General features: G+C 37.3%; 1 protein-coding gene across 3 annotated transcripts in view; it reads right to left on the minus strand.

The window, feature by feature from the left end:
* Positions 1-17,990, minus strand: part of GRIA2 (glutamate ionotropic receptor AMPA type subunit 2) — a 96,916-nt gene that overhangs the window by 37,283 nt on the left and 41,643 nt on the right. For all 3 annotated transcript variants that reach the window (XM_086464555.1, XM_086464554.1, XM_086464553.1), the window contains exons 3-5: positions 10,917-11,156; positions 6,593-6,789; positions 2,259-2,312 (exon numbers count right to left, since the gene is read on the minus strand). In XM_086464555.1, the coding sequence (XP_086320681.1) occupies positions 2,259-2,312; positions 6,593-6,789; positions 10,917-11,156 (491 nt within the window). The remainder of the gene's footprint in view (positions 1-2,258; positions 2,313-6,592; positions 6,790-10,916; positions 11,157-17,990) is intronic.

The following is a 17,990-nucleotide window of genomic DNA, read 5'->3' on the forward strand; positions in this document are numbered from 1 at the left end:
GATCCAAGTTTAAATCCTCGGCTGCCAGGATTAAGCCATCAGCTCTGCCAGGCAGCTCCAACTCTTGTTGCTCACCAGACATACAACTTTATAGAGCTAGGGCTGAGTAGATCTGTCCTTGCCATGCTTACCTTCCTAAACAATCCTGTTAATTTCAATAGGAATGCTTAAATGAGAAATGGAACACTGAGCTGAACAACAGTTAGGCAAGCAAGTTTTAGCCAGGAATAGTTACAGCCACAGTTGTGTCCTCTTTTTCCTGGGAACACTAAAACACGTGGAAGGACTTACCATGTCCCCTGCCTCCTCCTTCCAGGATTAAGAACTACTTCTCATTCTTACAAACACAGTACATATGTTTTGTTTTCCATGTTCTGTGTTGCCCCAAATAACCATACAAATTAATTTCTATGAAATACTGATTTCAGACACTTCAGTTTGAATGAATGCTCTGGGTGGACATAAAAAGTAGCAACTTCAGACTACATTATCAGAAATTGCTATACTACTACAATTGCTATACCAGGTGCTCTTTAATTATTGCATATTAATGATACTCATCGATCATGTGTTGCTGCATGCTAATACAGACACTTCTACAGGGATAATGAAACTTTCTTCAATATTATTGTGAGCTTGGTGTTTGACCAGGAACATTCATTGTATACTTTGACCCCTTCTCCGTCTATCAGCATGTTTTGTTCTTAAAATAGATCAATTTCTTGACTGACTGATCAGACTGGAGGAGAACGTTATTACATTCAAGAACAGAAGAAGGTGAATTCAGTGAAGGTGGGACATGACCTAGTACTAGATAGGTTTTCTTTCTGACAAACAGTTTTAAAATCATTACCATACATATTTTATATGATATTATACAAAAGATGTACAATATTTGCATTTAAACTGTATAAATTTGTAGGAAGCAAATATGATATTAAACAGCTTTAAAATACAAGATTGAGTAACTTTTAGATCTTATGGGCTTAAAGCAATGGCTAAAATAGCAACCAGTCAACATAATGAAACACACTAGGCAGTTTTTTTAAAATGTTTCTTTCCCTTAAGACTCAAAATACTATTTCTACAACATTTGCAATGCAAAATACAAATGTCTAACAGTTGGGGAATTTTTCAAGTTTTATAAGACTTATGCTTGCTTTGTGAATATCAATACCTTAACTTCTTCATCCTAAAAATTAGTTTTAATAAATACAAAACCGAAACCCCACTGTTCTGCTTTTAAAGAGGCCTTTAGAGTATAAGTCTTCTTGACATCTGTCTAGCAACACAGGTGATTCTTCAGAATACTGCCTGCTTGGAGGGGGAAGTGTTTTGATCAAAGGTTGGGACGAGACAGGGGTCATCTGGAGTGTGATAGACACACTACAGTCATTCTGTTTCCTCAGGCCCCTCAGAGGACTACGAAAGACAGAGTGTAAATTAGAGCACTCTGGGTCCTGCTGGAATGTATATGAAATGCTATCACGGTCCATGAATAAACCATGAAAAAAAATTATTTAGAGGCACTCACACAGTGCAACCCCCAAAACTTTTCTGGAACAGAATAACTGAGATCCAAGCCTGCAAAATTTGCTTTGTCTTTTACAAAAACAGATTGGATTAGATTCCCTACCTTCAGTAAATAAGTGGTTTTGACTTCAATGTCAGTAAAACGGCCCTTCACCTTGAGACACAATTTCAAAAAAATCACCTTGACAGAATTTAGTGATTTTCCTGAACCTTCCCCCTTAGGAATACTATTAGCTATGCTGTCTGATCACCTCTGATCAAGAGAAGATTAATTCAACTGATTATCAGATAAGCCAACCTGAGGGATGAAGATGTGTAAAGCTGAGACTCACTAATCTAGCAGAATGAAAGCTGAGAACTATAATTTTTAAGTGCGTTAGAGGTGAAAGAAGAAACACCCGTTTGCTTATAATGCAGGAAGTTATTTTTCTGATTTCCAAACCTTACTCTTCTAAAATAGGTAGAAAAAGGCATGACTCTCTACTGAAGGTGCTGAGCAACTTTCACTCCCATTGATGGGAATATCACAGGAGGCATTTAAGCCCTGAAAAGTCTCAGCCAATAGAACAAATACTATCTCAACACATGCACTCAATTTAGCAAGGATAAAGACGCTTAGCTTTTTTCTATTTTCTAAAACGCATTTAAAACAAAATACTAGTTTATGTGCTACCACAAACAGTAAAATTATTAATACAGGTATTTTAAATATTAAAAACGCTTACCAGATTTGCAATGATATAATGGTATCCTTTAACATGTTTACCGATTGTGATAACCTGTAAAAAAGAAGAAATACCCCTGTAATGGAGAATGTTAATCTGATATATGGACTGAGACTTAAAGACTACAAAATGCAGTAGGATGTAAAAGCTAGTTATGACCTTTATGGTATGCAAAACTGAGTTCATTCAGCGCTTTACTTTTTTACTTTATGCACCACTGAACATACTCTCTGCTAGTGGAAATTAGTCATGTTGAAGTCCAAGTCCCAAACTCTATGAACAAAGGAGCTGAACGCTAATTACTATGCTGCGTACTAAAGGCACACAACCTGGACAGGAGAAAGTGGGCATTGTGACACAAATGCAGTGTCCCTCAGAGATTCCTGCTTAGATTGTTCTCCCTCTGTAGCAGAATTGTAATGTTCCTTGAACTAGAAAAAGTTGAAACACCATTAACATTAATGAAAGTATCTACATTATATGGAAGACTTTTCAAAAGCTCGAATTGTTGCTTATTACCCTAAGCCTTCCTCACAATCTCCCTCAAAAGCAGCAGGTGGTTTCCCAGCAGTCTGCACCGGCAGGCATGTAGCATGCATTCTTCTCCCAGATACGCCTAATCCAGACTACGTCTGCATGGGGAAGTTTGCATTTTGAAGTAAAACACTTCTCCAGAGAAAGCATGTGGGAGATAAGAGGACTCTAGCAGTTTCTTCCAACTTTTGAACAATGAGAACAACTTAAATCAAGAGAGGATGATTCATTTATTTCCCCATTTTACATATAACTAAAATATTCAGAATAGGTGTCCTGTAGTTTACATCAGGCTAATTACTGAACGACACTCCACATACTTGCTTTAATGAAGTTACAGAAATACAACTGAAGGCAGTGTTTAACACTAAGCTTTATATTACTAGATTTTCAGACTGAGAGGGATGACATTACATAGGCCATAGAAGTTATTCAGTTATTCCTCTTTTGAGCTCAATATACACGATAGATGAACTTAATTATTCTAACAGTTACTTGGCTCACACTGCTTAAAACTCATTACTTATTAAAAGATTTAAGAACTAAATGTTCAGATGTGTTTCTTATGCAGCTGCTGCTCCCAAAGAAATTTCAGTTAGTCAAACAGATTAGCTTTTCTGCATAAAATCCTTCTTCATCATGGGTATCTGAGAAAATGACCAGTAGCTTTGGATCAATGGGTAGTAACTCCGCTCTAACTGCCACAGGGTACTATTTCATTAATCCAGCTTTGTAAAACGTTGCCCTGTGCCACTCATCCACATGAACATCATACTAAGAATGCTGTCAGTTAAAACTCTGAGAAGATTCAGTGGTGGCTCCAAAAGCCTTGATGAGGAGCTGTGGACAGGAAAGGTATTCACCAGTGTCCCTAGTTTAGACAAGCATCTTAAGCAGGGATAGACAAGAAGAGGCAGTAATTGCACAGCTGCCCAAAGGATGCTAACAGAGAGAAATGGGATTCTGCAAAGGAAGCTGGCTGAGAAGAGACAGACGGTATATAACGAAGAGCATGGTAACACTGACCTGCCAAATCAGAGAAGAGAAATATAAACTAGTCTGAGGAGAGCTGGGGAACTGAAATATTTTTCAACTTCAACTCACATAAATCGTTAAAACCTAGAAGAGAAACTATAACATGAGACAAAAAAACCAAGAATGATGAAGCAACTTTGCAAACACATTGTGTCTTTATACTGATCCAAGGACTACAGAGTGTTAACTGGGTGAATCTGAGGTTGCCACAACAGCTTGAAACATTAGTGGGATAAACTAAAGCACTATAATAGAAGGTTGGTTCAAGAATAGAAAGCAAGGAAGACAGTAAAGAAGTTGCTGCTCTGTATATCAAGAATGCAAATACTTCAGTATTCAAGAAAAATCTGGTCAACAGAAAGCCTGTTGCATGTTTCAGTAAAGATACACTGAAAAAGAAAGGGGATACTGATACAAAGGGTCTACTTCAGGCACTCTCATGAAAAGAAGGGAATTGTTGAGGGGTATTTCGTGGCAGGAGTTAGAAGAATTTTTTAAAGAATAAATCTGGTAGCAAAGCAAGACTTGAAGTGCATATTCTTCTTTTAGAAAAGAAAATCAGAGCACCACATTCAAAGGATACTCATAGGCCAAGAAAGCCACTGTTCAGCATAGACCTTTATTTTAAGGGACAGAGAAAATTAATAGAGAAACAGTTATTTTAGATTTTATTTTAGGCTGTTTGAGAAATCGAAAGTGGGTTTACCTTTTTACGTAAGGAAGGGAAGTTACAGAAAGAGAGTGTAAGGATAATGGACTTAAACAGACCAAACTCCAGAAACTGCTGGGTGTCTTGCAAAGAGAATTTCAAGGCTAAACCCATGAGAGACAGCTGACAGCAGTTTAAGAGACCATATTCTAGAGCATAGCAGTATTTTGAGGAGAACAACTAATTGGAATTATATTAACTGACATGTGTGGCTGATCCAGTTACCTAGAAGCCTTCAGTGACTTACAAATCAAAACAGCAGAAACAAAAGTTTATCCATCCATATGCTTAAGGAGTAGCACAAGTCCGTGGGGACAAGCTGAGAAAATCTAAGACTCAAAACAAGGCAGAAGCTATCAAACTGCAATTAGGGCAAGAAAAATATGCAATCAAAATAAGCAGCAGCCAAAGAAAAAAAAATAGGTCTGTAACTAAACAAAGACAGAAAAATGGAGTGGTAACTAAAGGTTAAAGAGGTTTCTTGTCTTTAAAAAGTGGTAAAAGGAGAAACTGAAGAAACTTACAGTTGGTCAAACTTCCGTATCGGGGAAGAGATTATAATGAATATTACATACTTCATTTAAAACGAATCTATAGGATACTAAGACGATAAACAGTCAATATAGTCTTGTCAAGATCAAAATATGTCAAAGCAATTTCCTTCCTTTCTGTGACATGGTAGCTGGCCTAACAGATAATGAGGAAACAGCAGATGTGACATATTTTGGGTCTAATAAGGCTTTTGTCCTGTATGACATCATTATAAGCTCTTAAGGGAACACGGACAAGACAAAAAGTCACTATAAGGTAAGCTAACAACCCTTTGAAAAACCACACAGAACCAGCTGAAGAGGACCTATAAGGACTATTTCTCTCAAGCACTGCTCTACTCTGTCTACTTCTTGACATGGGTAACAAGTCAGAAAATACAATTTTAAACAAATTGCAGATTATAGGGAGGTTGCAAATGCTCTGGAGAACACGATAACATTCAAATTGATCTTGAAAATTTAGAGAAACAGTTTGCGGACATGAATTTCAAATAAAACAGACAAATACAAGGCACTCCATCTAGGACTCTGGTCATTGTGTGAGCCTCTCCAAAATTTAATGACCTTCATAACAAAGACCAAAATAACAAGCCCTTCAAAAAAGCTTCAAACCAATACATCTACACTCTAATGACATATCCTTACAGATGCTGCACAGTCTCACATGGTCAAGTTCAAGCCAGCAGGGAGCTATCCTTATAATTTTCCATTGTGTTCTGTATGCATGAATGGAAGTAAGACACACAGACACTAGGATTGAAGAGTTGGATTTGAAGGTAATGAAATAATTTGAATCAGAGCACTGTGACACTGTTGTGAAAGACACTAGAAAAAAAACCCCAACATTTTGGCAAATAATGTATGTATGGGTGGAGAGAAGACATAATTTTCTGTTCTGTTTAAAGCTCAGAAGGCCTCAGCTATGGAAAACAGCATGCAATTTTGGTTAACACACTTTTAAGAGGGAAACAAAATGAAGAGAGACCCAAGGACAGTACGAATGACAAAGAGCTTAAGAAACATGAGCTATGAAAGGACTTAAATGCAAAAGAGAAACTGTTGATACAGCCTTCCCAAGATGTGAAAGGTTTTTGGAAAAAGCAGTAGAAGAAGAAAATACTTTCTAGATGAAAGGAGAACTAATCCCTAGATGTAACTATTTATAATGCACCACATATAACAGTGTATCAACTGCATACAATATAGTATACTACTTAGGTTGTGAAATAGCCTTAATGAGATTTTTTTTTTTTTTTTAAAAATAATCGGGATATAAAACCATTTGGTATTATCCAGATAGAATTATCTTGCCTTTGAGCAAAGGGAGGGATTACAGGATTTCTATATTCACTTTCTGACTCACATATATGTGGTCACCAATACAAACCTGTCACTTCCAAATGATGCATAATAAACACAAAAACAGGATCAAGAGGAATGAACTCATTATGTTTACTTATAGAATATAGCTAACTGCTATCACTGAAGAACGGAGCATAGCAAACCTGATCAACAATGTCGTTGACTTTATCGCGCTCACAGTCCAAAATCACTCGCCTTTCCTTTTTTACCTCTAGATCTTGAAACAGAGAACGGTAAGTTTCATCTTTTCTGTCATTGTTAATATTTCCTACATTGATAGCAGTCACTTGCCATTTCTTTTCAGCAGCAGAATCCAGCACAGCTTGCAACGTTGATAAGCCTAGTGAAGCACAGGAGAAAACAGAAGATATGACTGATAAAGCTTCAGGAATAACAAGCTTCTAGAGTGGGATTTATGAGATGAGTTATTTAAGATTTCCCTGTAACTTGTTCGACCTGTCACACATTGTTAGGACTCAGAAATTAAGATGTGTGGGCCCAATCAGTTCTTATTGTATGAAATTTCTATTTACATTGCTACAAGGAATCAGGGTAGAGCCTCGTAAAGACAACCTTTTGATTTTGCTTCAACCTTCTTTGGAAAAGGATTTTGCCAGTTTCACTGATCCACTGCTGAAATTCCATATGCTGGGGAAGGGGTCTTCTAGGAGAAAAGTGATCCAATTATGACAAGAGGATCAGCGGCTTACTACAAAATGCTATTGAACGGCTTTTGTTCTCAGCGCTTGAGCAGTACTGTATTTAAACCCAGACCTCACCGAGGTCTATAGCACAATTCTCATGTTCTGCAGTGGTGCTAATGGAGTTACTACTTCTGTTGCCTACAGTCATATCCCTGATTATGGAAGAATATGTGGCGAGATACATTTTTCCATATAGATAAGTGGGCTCAATGCTAACACCTACAAGTAGTCTAGAAAAGTTTGCTTCCATTTTATCCTTCAGCATGTTCCTGCTAGGACGCTGTAATGTCTGTACAGCTGCAACTGCCTACAATATATTGTAAAAATCAGCAAAGATTTTACTTGACTGGTTTTCCTTTTCAAGGATTAAGTAACAGAGTATAGAAACATGAAAGTTACTGCTGGAAAATAATTTCTGCTATACAACAAATACTATTTTAACAATTTCCAGCAGTACAGGAATTTGACTTATGTTTAAATTCCTTCCAGAGAATTCTACATAATTCTAGAGAGCAATTTTAAAGATAGAAGACTGTATTATAGAAAAAAAGAAAATTAGGCTTTCTCACAAGCCAATTGACATTTTTGCACATTCATGTCCCCTGAAACTACAGAACACCAGGAGTAATTTCTTTGAGACAAATTTCTGACTTGGTATGTAAAGGAAGCTTCAGGTCTAACTCTCACGAGAAATAATAGTGGTTATGCTCATAAACGTAGAAAGCATGCACTAAGAATTAATTTGTCTCATAGCCTGTAAATATATCACTAAGATTGGTCAGTGTTTAGCAATTTAGCTTTATCAGTGAAAATGGCAATGACATACAGCACTATACAAGACTGATCATAAGTAAAGGCAGAAAATGGCAGGCTCTCAAAAGCATAAATTCAATTAGTATCTCAAATAGTTCTGGTTTTCCATGTTGTCTTTCAAGAAGACTGACATTAAGCTTTTTATGTCATGCAGTGAATATTTATTTCAAAATAATAGATAACTACTACCCAAGGGTTTATAATAAAACTATTCATAACATTAAAGATAAATGTGGAGAACCCATGCTAAAAGGAAAATATAATTAACGTAGGCAAACTAAAAGATGTAGGGAATATCTTATACCATTAAAAAAAAGCAGTAAAATAAGTCTATACCTCAAAATAATGTTTCAAATGGTAATTTAAACTAATTAAAAATAAAACCACACCAAAAAAAACCCAAACCGAAACTGATAGAATCTGAATCATTGTTTCAGATTTCATTCAGTAGATTTCAAGTCCTCCAACCTGTCTGTATGTTTCCTCTGAGTTAAAAAGAATCTCAGTTAGGCATTTAATGTTAATACTATCCATTACAAAGGATTTCTATATTTTACTCCTCTGATCTTCCATTTTTCCTAGGGAGTCCCTTTTCTTGGAGTGCTCTCTGCACAGATGTCAAACGGCTGCCTGGATTTCTTGCTTTTTTATAGGCGGCAGATTTGTCATCCCCATACAGCTTAGTTTATTCTGATAGCAGGAACACATTGCAAAAGAATAAAAACCAACCAACCAAAAGCATTCACAACAATACTTCTGTGGACATGGAAGTATCTGGAGACTGGCAATGGAAGTGGAACTCTGCAGAAGAGAAAACTCCAACAACTTCATTTGTGGTTTTTTTTTTTTAAACTGCAGGAATACTTCTGTTCAGGAACCTCATGTGCCAGAACCTCTTTTGGTTATCATTAGACAAACTCTTAATTCAGTGAGCTCTGAAAATGAGGACTGAACAGAGGCTGAGTAACTTAGCAATTCTGTTACAGATAGAATCCTCCAATAATGTCAGTACTTTTTCCAAAACCCACTGTTTAGCACTGGAAGAGGCAAGCAGGGTAAAGGACACCGATCCACATTATATGAGAGCAACTGCTGTATTAAGCCAGTAACAGCTTGGACATGCATACACTGAATGGCCTCACTTCTTATAGGCAGGAACGAGATATGAAATTGCCCTGCACTTCAACCAGCCATCCCCTAACTACAGAGGGGCTGTAAAAATAGCAATAAATTATTCTTTCGGAATAAGTCATCAAACTAACTCCTATTCACCTTCACAGCTTCCATGAAGAGTAAGTCTCTTTGCCTTTTTTATCTCACTCCTGAAGGTGGAAATGGTTTAAATTACATACCATTCCTTAAATATACACGACTGTCACTACCTTAACACCTATGCAAAACTGTTTAGAGGAACTGTGGACCCTGTGTATGCAGGGTTTGATGTCAGTGTTGCTGACTACACACTGCTTGACTCTGCAGGTTAACCTTGTGCAACCAGTGGGAGCACTGAGGAGCAACGATTTACTCCACATAAAGGCAGGAGCTTCATGCCTTGGAGCTTGTTATCACTAGGGTGCCTTGCCACAGTTAAAACAAACAAACAAGTAAAAAGGCATAACCAAAGAGTGACTACAAACAACAATTTCATGCTGTTATTCCTGGCCAGATTCAGCCAGTGCACAGAAGAACTAGATGTTTTTCGGTATTTCCTAAACATAAATGACATGGAGGTCATGTACTGCATACTGCTAGCTGATTGACAGAGTACTGGCTAAGCAAGTAATTTTACGTCTGTCCTTTCTAAAAAGGCAGTGAATGTTTCTGATTCTAATGTGAATCTGAACAGGATCTGCTGGAGAAATGGGCTTAGGGTTCATCGTCCCACATGACATTACTGCTGGAGGCTACACACCAGTATTTGTTCTTCTAACTTTATTGCTTACAACAGTGATAAAGAATTGTCTGGAGGAGGTCCCTTCAGCTACTTATCAACATAATGTATAATACGGCATCAGAATACAGGGAATCTAACATCACCCCATTACTCAACAAACCACGGTGTAGTATAACCATACTTTCAATCTAGTGGCATCTTACAATTTAATGTGCACTTAACATTCAACTCTGACTGATGAACATTCAGATGAGCCACAAAATACCCTTTTTAAGGGGAAGATGAGAAGGTAAGAGTAGAAAAAAGTTAGCTAAGGACTACTAGGTAAGGAGAACCTGAAAACAGAATGACAACAATGGAATTTCAGAAAGGGCAGTGAAAAACCTCCCACTTCTGTATAATGCTGCTTCTTCTCAGAAAACTGATATCCCACAATTTGAAAGAGATTTTTCCCAGTTCATAAACTGTTATATTATTATTATTACTACAGCCATAAAAGGGCATAGGACTTGAGAAGGCTGTACCATGTAGTAAATTGCTCACAAGCAGTGGATTTGTGTTTATCAACAACAACAAAAAATCTAAGCTCAACAGAGGAGAGGAATTTGAGTATCTATCATAAACAGTATCCAAAGAAGCAGGGACTGCATCCAAGATTCTTGCTTGCTTGGTGCCCAACTATTGATTTTGCATGTGTGGAGTGAATCTGTGGTAGCAAACTGCCCTTCATGCTCAGATTTGGTTTATGTCTCCTTAGATGATTCTTTTAAAAAAAAAAAAAAAGAAAATGCTTTTCATATAAACTGTTTTACAACACATGATTAATCTCACATTGCTTATCAGCACATGCTTGCAATTCTCATACATACTGTAACAATTTCATTCTCATTTAAACGATTTTGTTTCTCTGCCAAAACCTCATTTCTAAATTTAAGCTTACACTTACACCTGCTGCAGGTAAATATTCCTTTCCTCATTACTCTTCTAATACTAATTCAGTGTTTCAGTGACATACATCTAACAAACAGCATGCAGATAAAAAGTACCACATCTTACCTCTGTCGCTGTCATACAAATATGCAAACTTGGTCCACTGATAATATTCGATCAAGCTAAGAAGAGCTCCCTTGAGGTCAGGTCTCATCTGAATGACAAAGGGATGTGTTCCATCTGTTGGGAAGCTGGGAGTTATGAAGGAGACATGAAGAGTCCCACAGAACGATGTTATGGTATTTACAGACTTCTTGTCATAGAATCCAAAAATAGCAAAGACTCCTCTTGAAAACTGGGAGCAGACTAAGAGGGAGAAAGAAAAACAATTATGCAGGAGAAGTTTTTTTTAAAAAAATGTATTGAAAACTCTATCATGTATATATTTAGGAGAAATAACGAAAATATTGATCACATAAATACCAAGAGAAAACAGTAATGCTCTGCTATGGAGATTATTATTTGCTAGTATTAGCAATCAGTAACATAAAGCTTCCACTAGAAACAATCAAAAAAAAAAAAAAATCAGAGATATGGTTCATATGCCTAGACAATTAATTTAGAAATAAAACTCACCAAGCTACTCTTAAGTTCAACTTACACTACAAATAATAGTTATGTAAACATCAACGGCAGCTGTAATTTATAAAATGAGTCATTATGACCACACATAGTATTATAGAAATATGTAATTTTTTGTCATGTTAAAACCAAATTGGCTCTGAGGTCAAGACTCAATGAACTTTTTGCAAAATACCTTAAACAGCTTTCCATTTGGGGAAATACAAAGCTAAAACTAGAAGCAAATCTATTTACAGCAGAAAAGAAACACTGATTTGCTTCAAAATCCTTCTGTTTCAAGGCACTATTTTAATTCCTGCTTTGTAGGACTCAGCAAAAGCTAGTCCTTCTGGATGATACTTGCGGTTACGCTGCAGAAAGAATAACCTCATAGCTGTAAATAACATGCTGATTATTCACTTTTTATTGCTGGAGACAATTCAAGCCAATTGATGAATGCTAGTGACCACAGCTGCCTGTGTAAAAGAGCTAGTTCTTCTGGGTTATTCTCTTCTTTGACACTGCAGGCTACACTAGTGCCTAAGTTCTAAAACCAGGGTATGGTAAGGAAATGTTCACCTCTGATTAATTCTCATTTACCCCCTCTGCATTCTTTGGTTTTCACATAGTCACCTTCAACAAGAGACATCCTTCTAGAGAAAACATCTTGTCAGCCTCATTGCAATCCCTGCTACACCTGACATGCCTATAGATAGAAACCACTGTGTAATTGAAGCTAATTTTTCCCAGCTATTTAGTGCGCTACTCCTTGAATATAATTCACATAAAGGCAAAAAATAAATTGACTTATTTTTAAAATTTCTCAGATTTGAATTAATATTAATACAATATTTTCTTTTAAAACTATCATCGCTTTAAATTTTTTTTTAATCATCTCTTTATGCCTGTGATTATTCGTTGCTGTTCTCTTTTCATGGCTTTGCCTAGCTATCTTTGCTACCACAGTCATCTCTTATATCCTAATTATTTCTAGACTCCAATTAAAAGCACCTGAACAGTATGGGTGAAATTCTGAGTCTGCCAGTTTCAACAGTTATCATCAATTAACTTTAATTAGGTCAGTTTCACCTCAGGTGAGAGAATACAAGTGATTAAAAAACTTGGTAAGTAATACAATAAGTCCTTTACAAAAGGATGCTGCGGGTTTTCCAGGGCTAGCGTACAAGATGGTCAGACTTCTTCCGTTCCAACTGCAAATCGTCATGTAAAGTTCCAATATTTATCTCAAGTGTATTAAGGGTATAACACTGCTCATGTTGAACAAAGGTTTCTGGAAAAGGCTGTGAATCTTCTGCATAGCTTTTCTGTTTAGCCTACTGGAATTCCTTGTTCTATTCCAAATCACTATGCTCTTGCTGAGACAAAACCAATTCACTATCTCCCCACACACTCATGAATAACTGTTTCCCATCTGCAGTGAAGGCTAAACACTTTCTGAACTTGCTACAATAAAGGTGTTAATGTCACATAATCCACCTTCAAAAATGCCCATTAAAATAAAGCACCAGTTTACACCTGGATCTCTGGGTGAGAATTCTGCAGAAGACTGTTATGAGCACACTACTGTGATCCTCTGCATTAAACCATTTTGATGCTGCATATAAGGTGACAGAGACAACAACAGTGTCATCCCAGGATCACTGAAAAATAAAACTTTTATGCCAGTATTCCTGACTCCTAGGATGCCATCACATCCCCTGTCACACTTACTGCTTTTCTTCAATCGCCAGTCCATGATTGCAGGCATAGATGAAATAATGCAGGCAACAACTAGGGCCAGATGCCTGCACCAGAAAATTTGAAAACCACAGGTGCTGCTTTCTCAGAAGCACCACTGCCACTCCTAACAGAGAAAAGCCTGGATCTTTGGAGCACTGCACTCCTGCCTGTACTCTACTGGACTCCACTGTACTCCATCTGGACCTGTCAGGCCTCAGCTAAACTTCTTTGGGGTAATGAAGTTCAAACTGCCTGTGCTGTTGGGAAGTTTTAGTTAAGGCTCTGTCCTGGCTCTTGAATTCATGTAACTAAACAGATCTCAACTTCCATTTAAAAAAAAACACAACACTTGGAAAAAGAAGGAAAAAAACCCAACTAACCAGAAATCATCACAGTTATTTGTGATGGAAAATAAAAAGAGCCCAGATTACTTGTGCTAGGCTTCAGACATCAACTGGGATTATTTAAAGGTGGGCATGTACTGGGTCTGGCTGGGATGGCATTCAGTTTCGACACAGCAGCCTGTATGGTGCTGTGCTTTGGATCTGTGGCCAAAACAACATTGCTAACACACCAATGTTTTAGCTTGCAGAGCATCAGGGCTTTCTCCTTTTCCCTCTGCCCCTATCAGCGAGGAGGCTAGGGGTGGGCAAGAAATTAGGAGGGGACACAGGCAGACCAGTGGACCCAAATTGGTTGAAGGCATATTCCATGACACATAACATCATGATCAGCCATAAAACTGAGGTAGAGGATGAAGAGGGTGAGGAGCTCTGATTTACAAGGTGGCTGTTGCTTGAGGACTGGCTGGGCATTAGTCTGCTTGTGGGAAGGGGTGAGTGATTGCCTTTGCATCACTTGTTTTTTCTCTTTCCTTCTTAAATGGTCTTTATCTCGACCCACAAGTTTTCTCAGTTTTGCTCTTCCTATTCTCTCCCGTGTCCACTGGGGGCAGGGGGGGAGCGAGTGAGTGGCTGTGTGGGTGCTTGGCTGCTGGCTGGGGTCAACCCATGACAGGGTACAAGGTGTTATTCCATCTTCCACCCACAGGACAGACCTGTTAATACCCTTGACCTGTGCTTTAATGGGTGAAGGAGTTCTGTACCCCTTCAGTGACACAAACATGCATCCAGTCCACTCTCTCCAGAAGACAACTGCTGTTCTTTCAAACTGAACATCCTCCCTGACACGCCACAAACTCTTATCACCTCTCTTCACTAGTTACTTACTGCCTACTGATCAAACACAGTTCTCTTGGACTAACACAGTGAGCGGCTCTTCATTTAATAAGCTTTACACCTGGTGGTAAATCATCAGTCCTTCCATGTATGTGTCTTCTTCTGGGGAAGGTGAATAAAACTGGAATTTTGATCTCCTCTCCTGCACAAAGCGAGAAACAAGTAAAAAGCACCACCTCTAGCTGGGTACGTCAAGTCACTGCAGTTCTAGCTACTTACAGGAGCTGAGGCTTAAAAACTGAATTACATACACACACGTACACAATCCTGACAAATAATATGATAAAAACAAAAACATTTTATATTTTTAAAATTATTATGAAAGCTCCATACAGATAGAAACTCTCATTTGATTCAACCAAGGCCCTCTGGATGTGAGGTAAAAACTCTAACACAAATCTTGAATGTAAGAACATAACACACATTAGCAAATATTAAGCTACGTGGGTCAGCCAGAAAATCAGGATCCAGATAAAAATAACTTTTCATGATTGGTGATCAGCATCACAATTGTACACTGAAGAACATCAGTGCTGTGTTTTTGTGTATGAAATTCCACTAAAGATAAGTGGGAGGGCACCCATGCCATGTAACAAACCTTGCTAAAAATAAGCATTTAGACTTTGTCTCGAGACAAATGCTTGCAATTCTTCTGGGGCATTTGGTCTCTCAGGAGCAGGAGGGAAAAGATGGGGTGGTATTTCCAAATACATAATGGTGATCCAGTGTATAATGCAGAAAGTGTAATTGGTTTTGGCAGGATTCCCACCTTAGTCTAAGTCTACAGTCATGTTGTTATTGCTGGAAGACATTAGTTTTATAATGGTGAATCAGAAGCTGTTCACAGTTATTAGATTAAAAAAATCATGATGTTTAGGACTCATAAGCCATTGCAACATGAAAGATCTATTTATTAAAGACATGAGAAGCGTCTGCCAGGATTCATTTCTTTCAAGCTCTTCTATATGAATTGTTTTTCTTTGGATTTATGTTGATCTTTCTAGAAATAGTCAATGGCCTACTTAGCAACAAGAGGGCAAGAATATAGTAAGCTCATTTTGTGATCACTTCTCTAGAGAGCACTGCCCAGAATGGCAAATAACTAGGAACTCCAAGAAACAGGGTAAGTAACTAAAGGTACCTGAGAAACAGCAATTCCCAGAAGGCTTTGTTATAGTTAAGAATTCAGTATTTTATAATTGACTTCCTGTTCTTCTACAACAGAGCCAGGCAAAAACCTAGTTTGCCCTTGTTTTCCAGAACACTGAAAATGTGTCCTAGTCTTTTCTTCCAAAAGCTAGGGCCCAGATGCATTCAACAGCAAAATTAAACGTAAGCATGCAATGAGAAATAGATGCCTTGTCAAACAAGGGCCAAAACTGCTTGCTCGATTATTAAGTCTTCCATTGTTAATTACATCTGTTTCTTCTTAGCCCTCATGTTTACCATGATGCACTCAAACCTTTCTTTCACACTTTCTCCATTTCACTATCCTGTTTTGTCAATGAACTCTATAGGCAGGATAACATGATATTTAGCTTTGTGGTCATAACTGGTTCTCCAGAAACAAAGAAATACAGCAACATCCATTCTTTGACCCTCATTACATAGAACATATTTCTGTGATGCATATCATCTTATACCCAAGACTCAAAAAGTGCCAACTGAAGAGTACATTTGAAAACTCCAAATATAAAAGTATTACAAATACGCTTAGCTTTACACAGTGAGGTGATGCCAGTTTATGAATAACAGCTCATTTTCATGACTGAAGAACTGATTCTTTAGATGCATAAAATGACTTAGAAATAGTTGCGTTTGAATACATATGCTTAGAAACTATTCCTTATCAAGTCTTCCTAAGCCAAGATTTCCTTTCTAAAGGGAGAGTAATGAACCTAATAACTGTTTACATTCAGGGACAATTAAACTGGAAAAAGGAAATCAGGAAAATGCTCATTTAATTTACTGAAACAAATGTCTAATAGTACCTGCATATACGCTAGTTTACAAAAAGTGTTATTACGACTCTTAACATTCTTCTAACTTTTCCTGGTATTTCTATATTTTTATTTATATGAGAGTTTTGATACTTGGTTTCTGTCCAAAGATGAAAATTTAAAATGACTAAGAGTATTTGCCATTCAGCGCTTAGATTTTAAATGTTGTTTAGCATTAATGTGGCTGTATATGTCATTTTATCATACTAACTTGGTTTACTATAGTGCTAACAAAACTGTTTTAATATTAACATAGGGAAATAAGTCTTCAGTGCATATTATTTAATCATGCCCAATAGAATAATCATTCTCTTAGTTCTAAGAGAAAGAAAATACGGCACAAGCATAAAAAGAAAGTCAAGCACTGCCTCTGCAAACGAGGATCACACAATCACAGAATGTCAAGGGTTGGAAGGGACCTTGAAAGATCATCTAGTGATCAAAACACAAAGGAAATGCTCATTGGTCTGAAAAGTCGATAGATGAGTCGGAAGCAGCCAGGAACAAGACACGGAAACCAAATGCCCAGTTGGTAATTTCAGCTTCTGAAAGGCGACATTAAGAACAAGCAGACAGTAGAAAGGAACCACAAACAATAGACGGAACAACAGTAGCAAAAAATAAGCCAGAACCACAGCTGCCAAAAGAATTCACACATGATTGAAACTGCATCAGAAAATCAGTATGGAAATAAAACTGATACAGATTGCTTCCAAAGCCACTAAGAAAATTGCAGCATAGCAGAAATCATATTGTACACACTTTTATAGACTAAAGATTTTTTTTTCTTCAGTAATGTTATATATAATCTGAGTGGTCTGTTTTACCCATTCAGATTATACTATTACCTTCTAGACGTAAGGGTTAAACTTGTCTTCAGGAAGAGTGAATAAGGCACAGGGAATCACACAAGTCATTCAACATGTTATTTAGAACCATGAAGGAGTATGTATTTAAACAGTACAATGTAAGATGAAGTTACTTTTTCTAGGGCCATGGTAGGCAACTAAAATTGGTAAAAAACCAGTTCCCCAATGCTCAAACTACAGCGTAATAACCAAAAGATAATACAATGGACCAAAGCTTCATGCTAGGACACACAAAAACATGGACTCAGAAACCAAAGGCTGGCATTTGAAATCCCAAGATATCCTTTACCAAAACTGAGAGGCAAATCAATGCCAATTAAAACATCAATGGCAATCAGAACTAAAGATATGCTATACTTCTGGATTAAAAAAAACCAAAACCAAAACCAAAACCAAACCACCACAGAATTACATCATTACAAGATTTTCCTTTTTGCTTCTTTTTGCAATTTTTAATTCTGGTGCAAATAAATGTGGATTTTTGTCTTATTTTGAGCATTTGAGAAAATATGTATGTCTGAAATTATAGCCATGCTGTATGGATCTAAACTCTTTGCCGACTGTGCATATATATATATCATGGTTAAAAAACCCCAACAGACCTCACTAGGAACAATAAGCATCAAATATTGAGCTCACCACAAAAACAAAGAATGAAGTGGACCTCATAAATATTTCAGCAATGGATTCCTCATCTCTACATTTAGCATTAGAAAACAATCCGTAACAGTA

This window comes from Leptosomus discolor, chromosome 4, assembly GCF_034619465.1.
Source record: "Leptosomus discolor isolate bLepDis1 chromosome 4, bLepDis1.hap2, whole genome shotgun sequence".
NCBI lineage: Eukaryota > Metazoa > Chordata > Aves > Leptosomiformes > Leptosomidae > Leptosomus > Leptosomus discolor.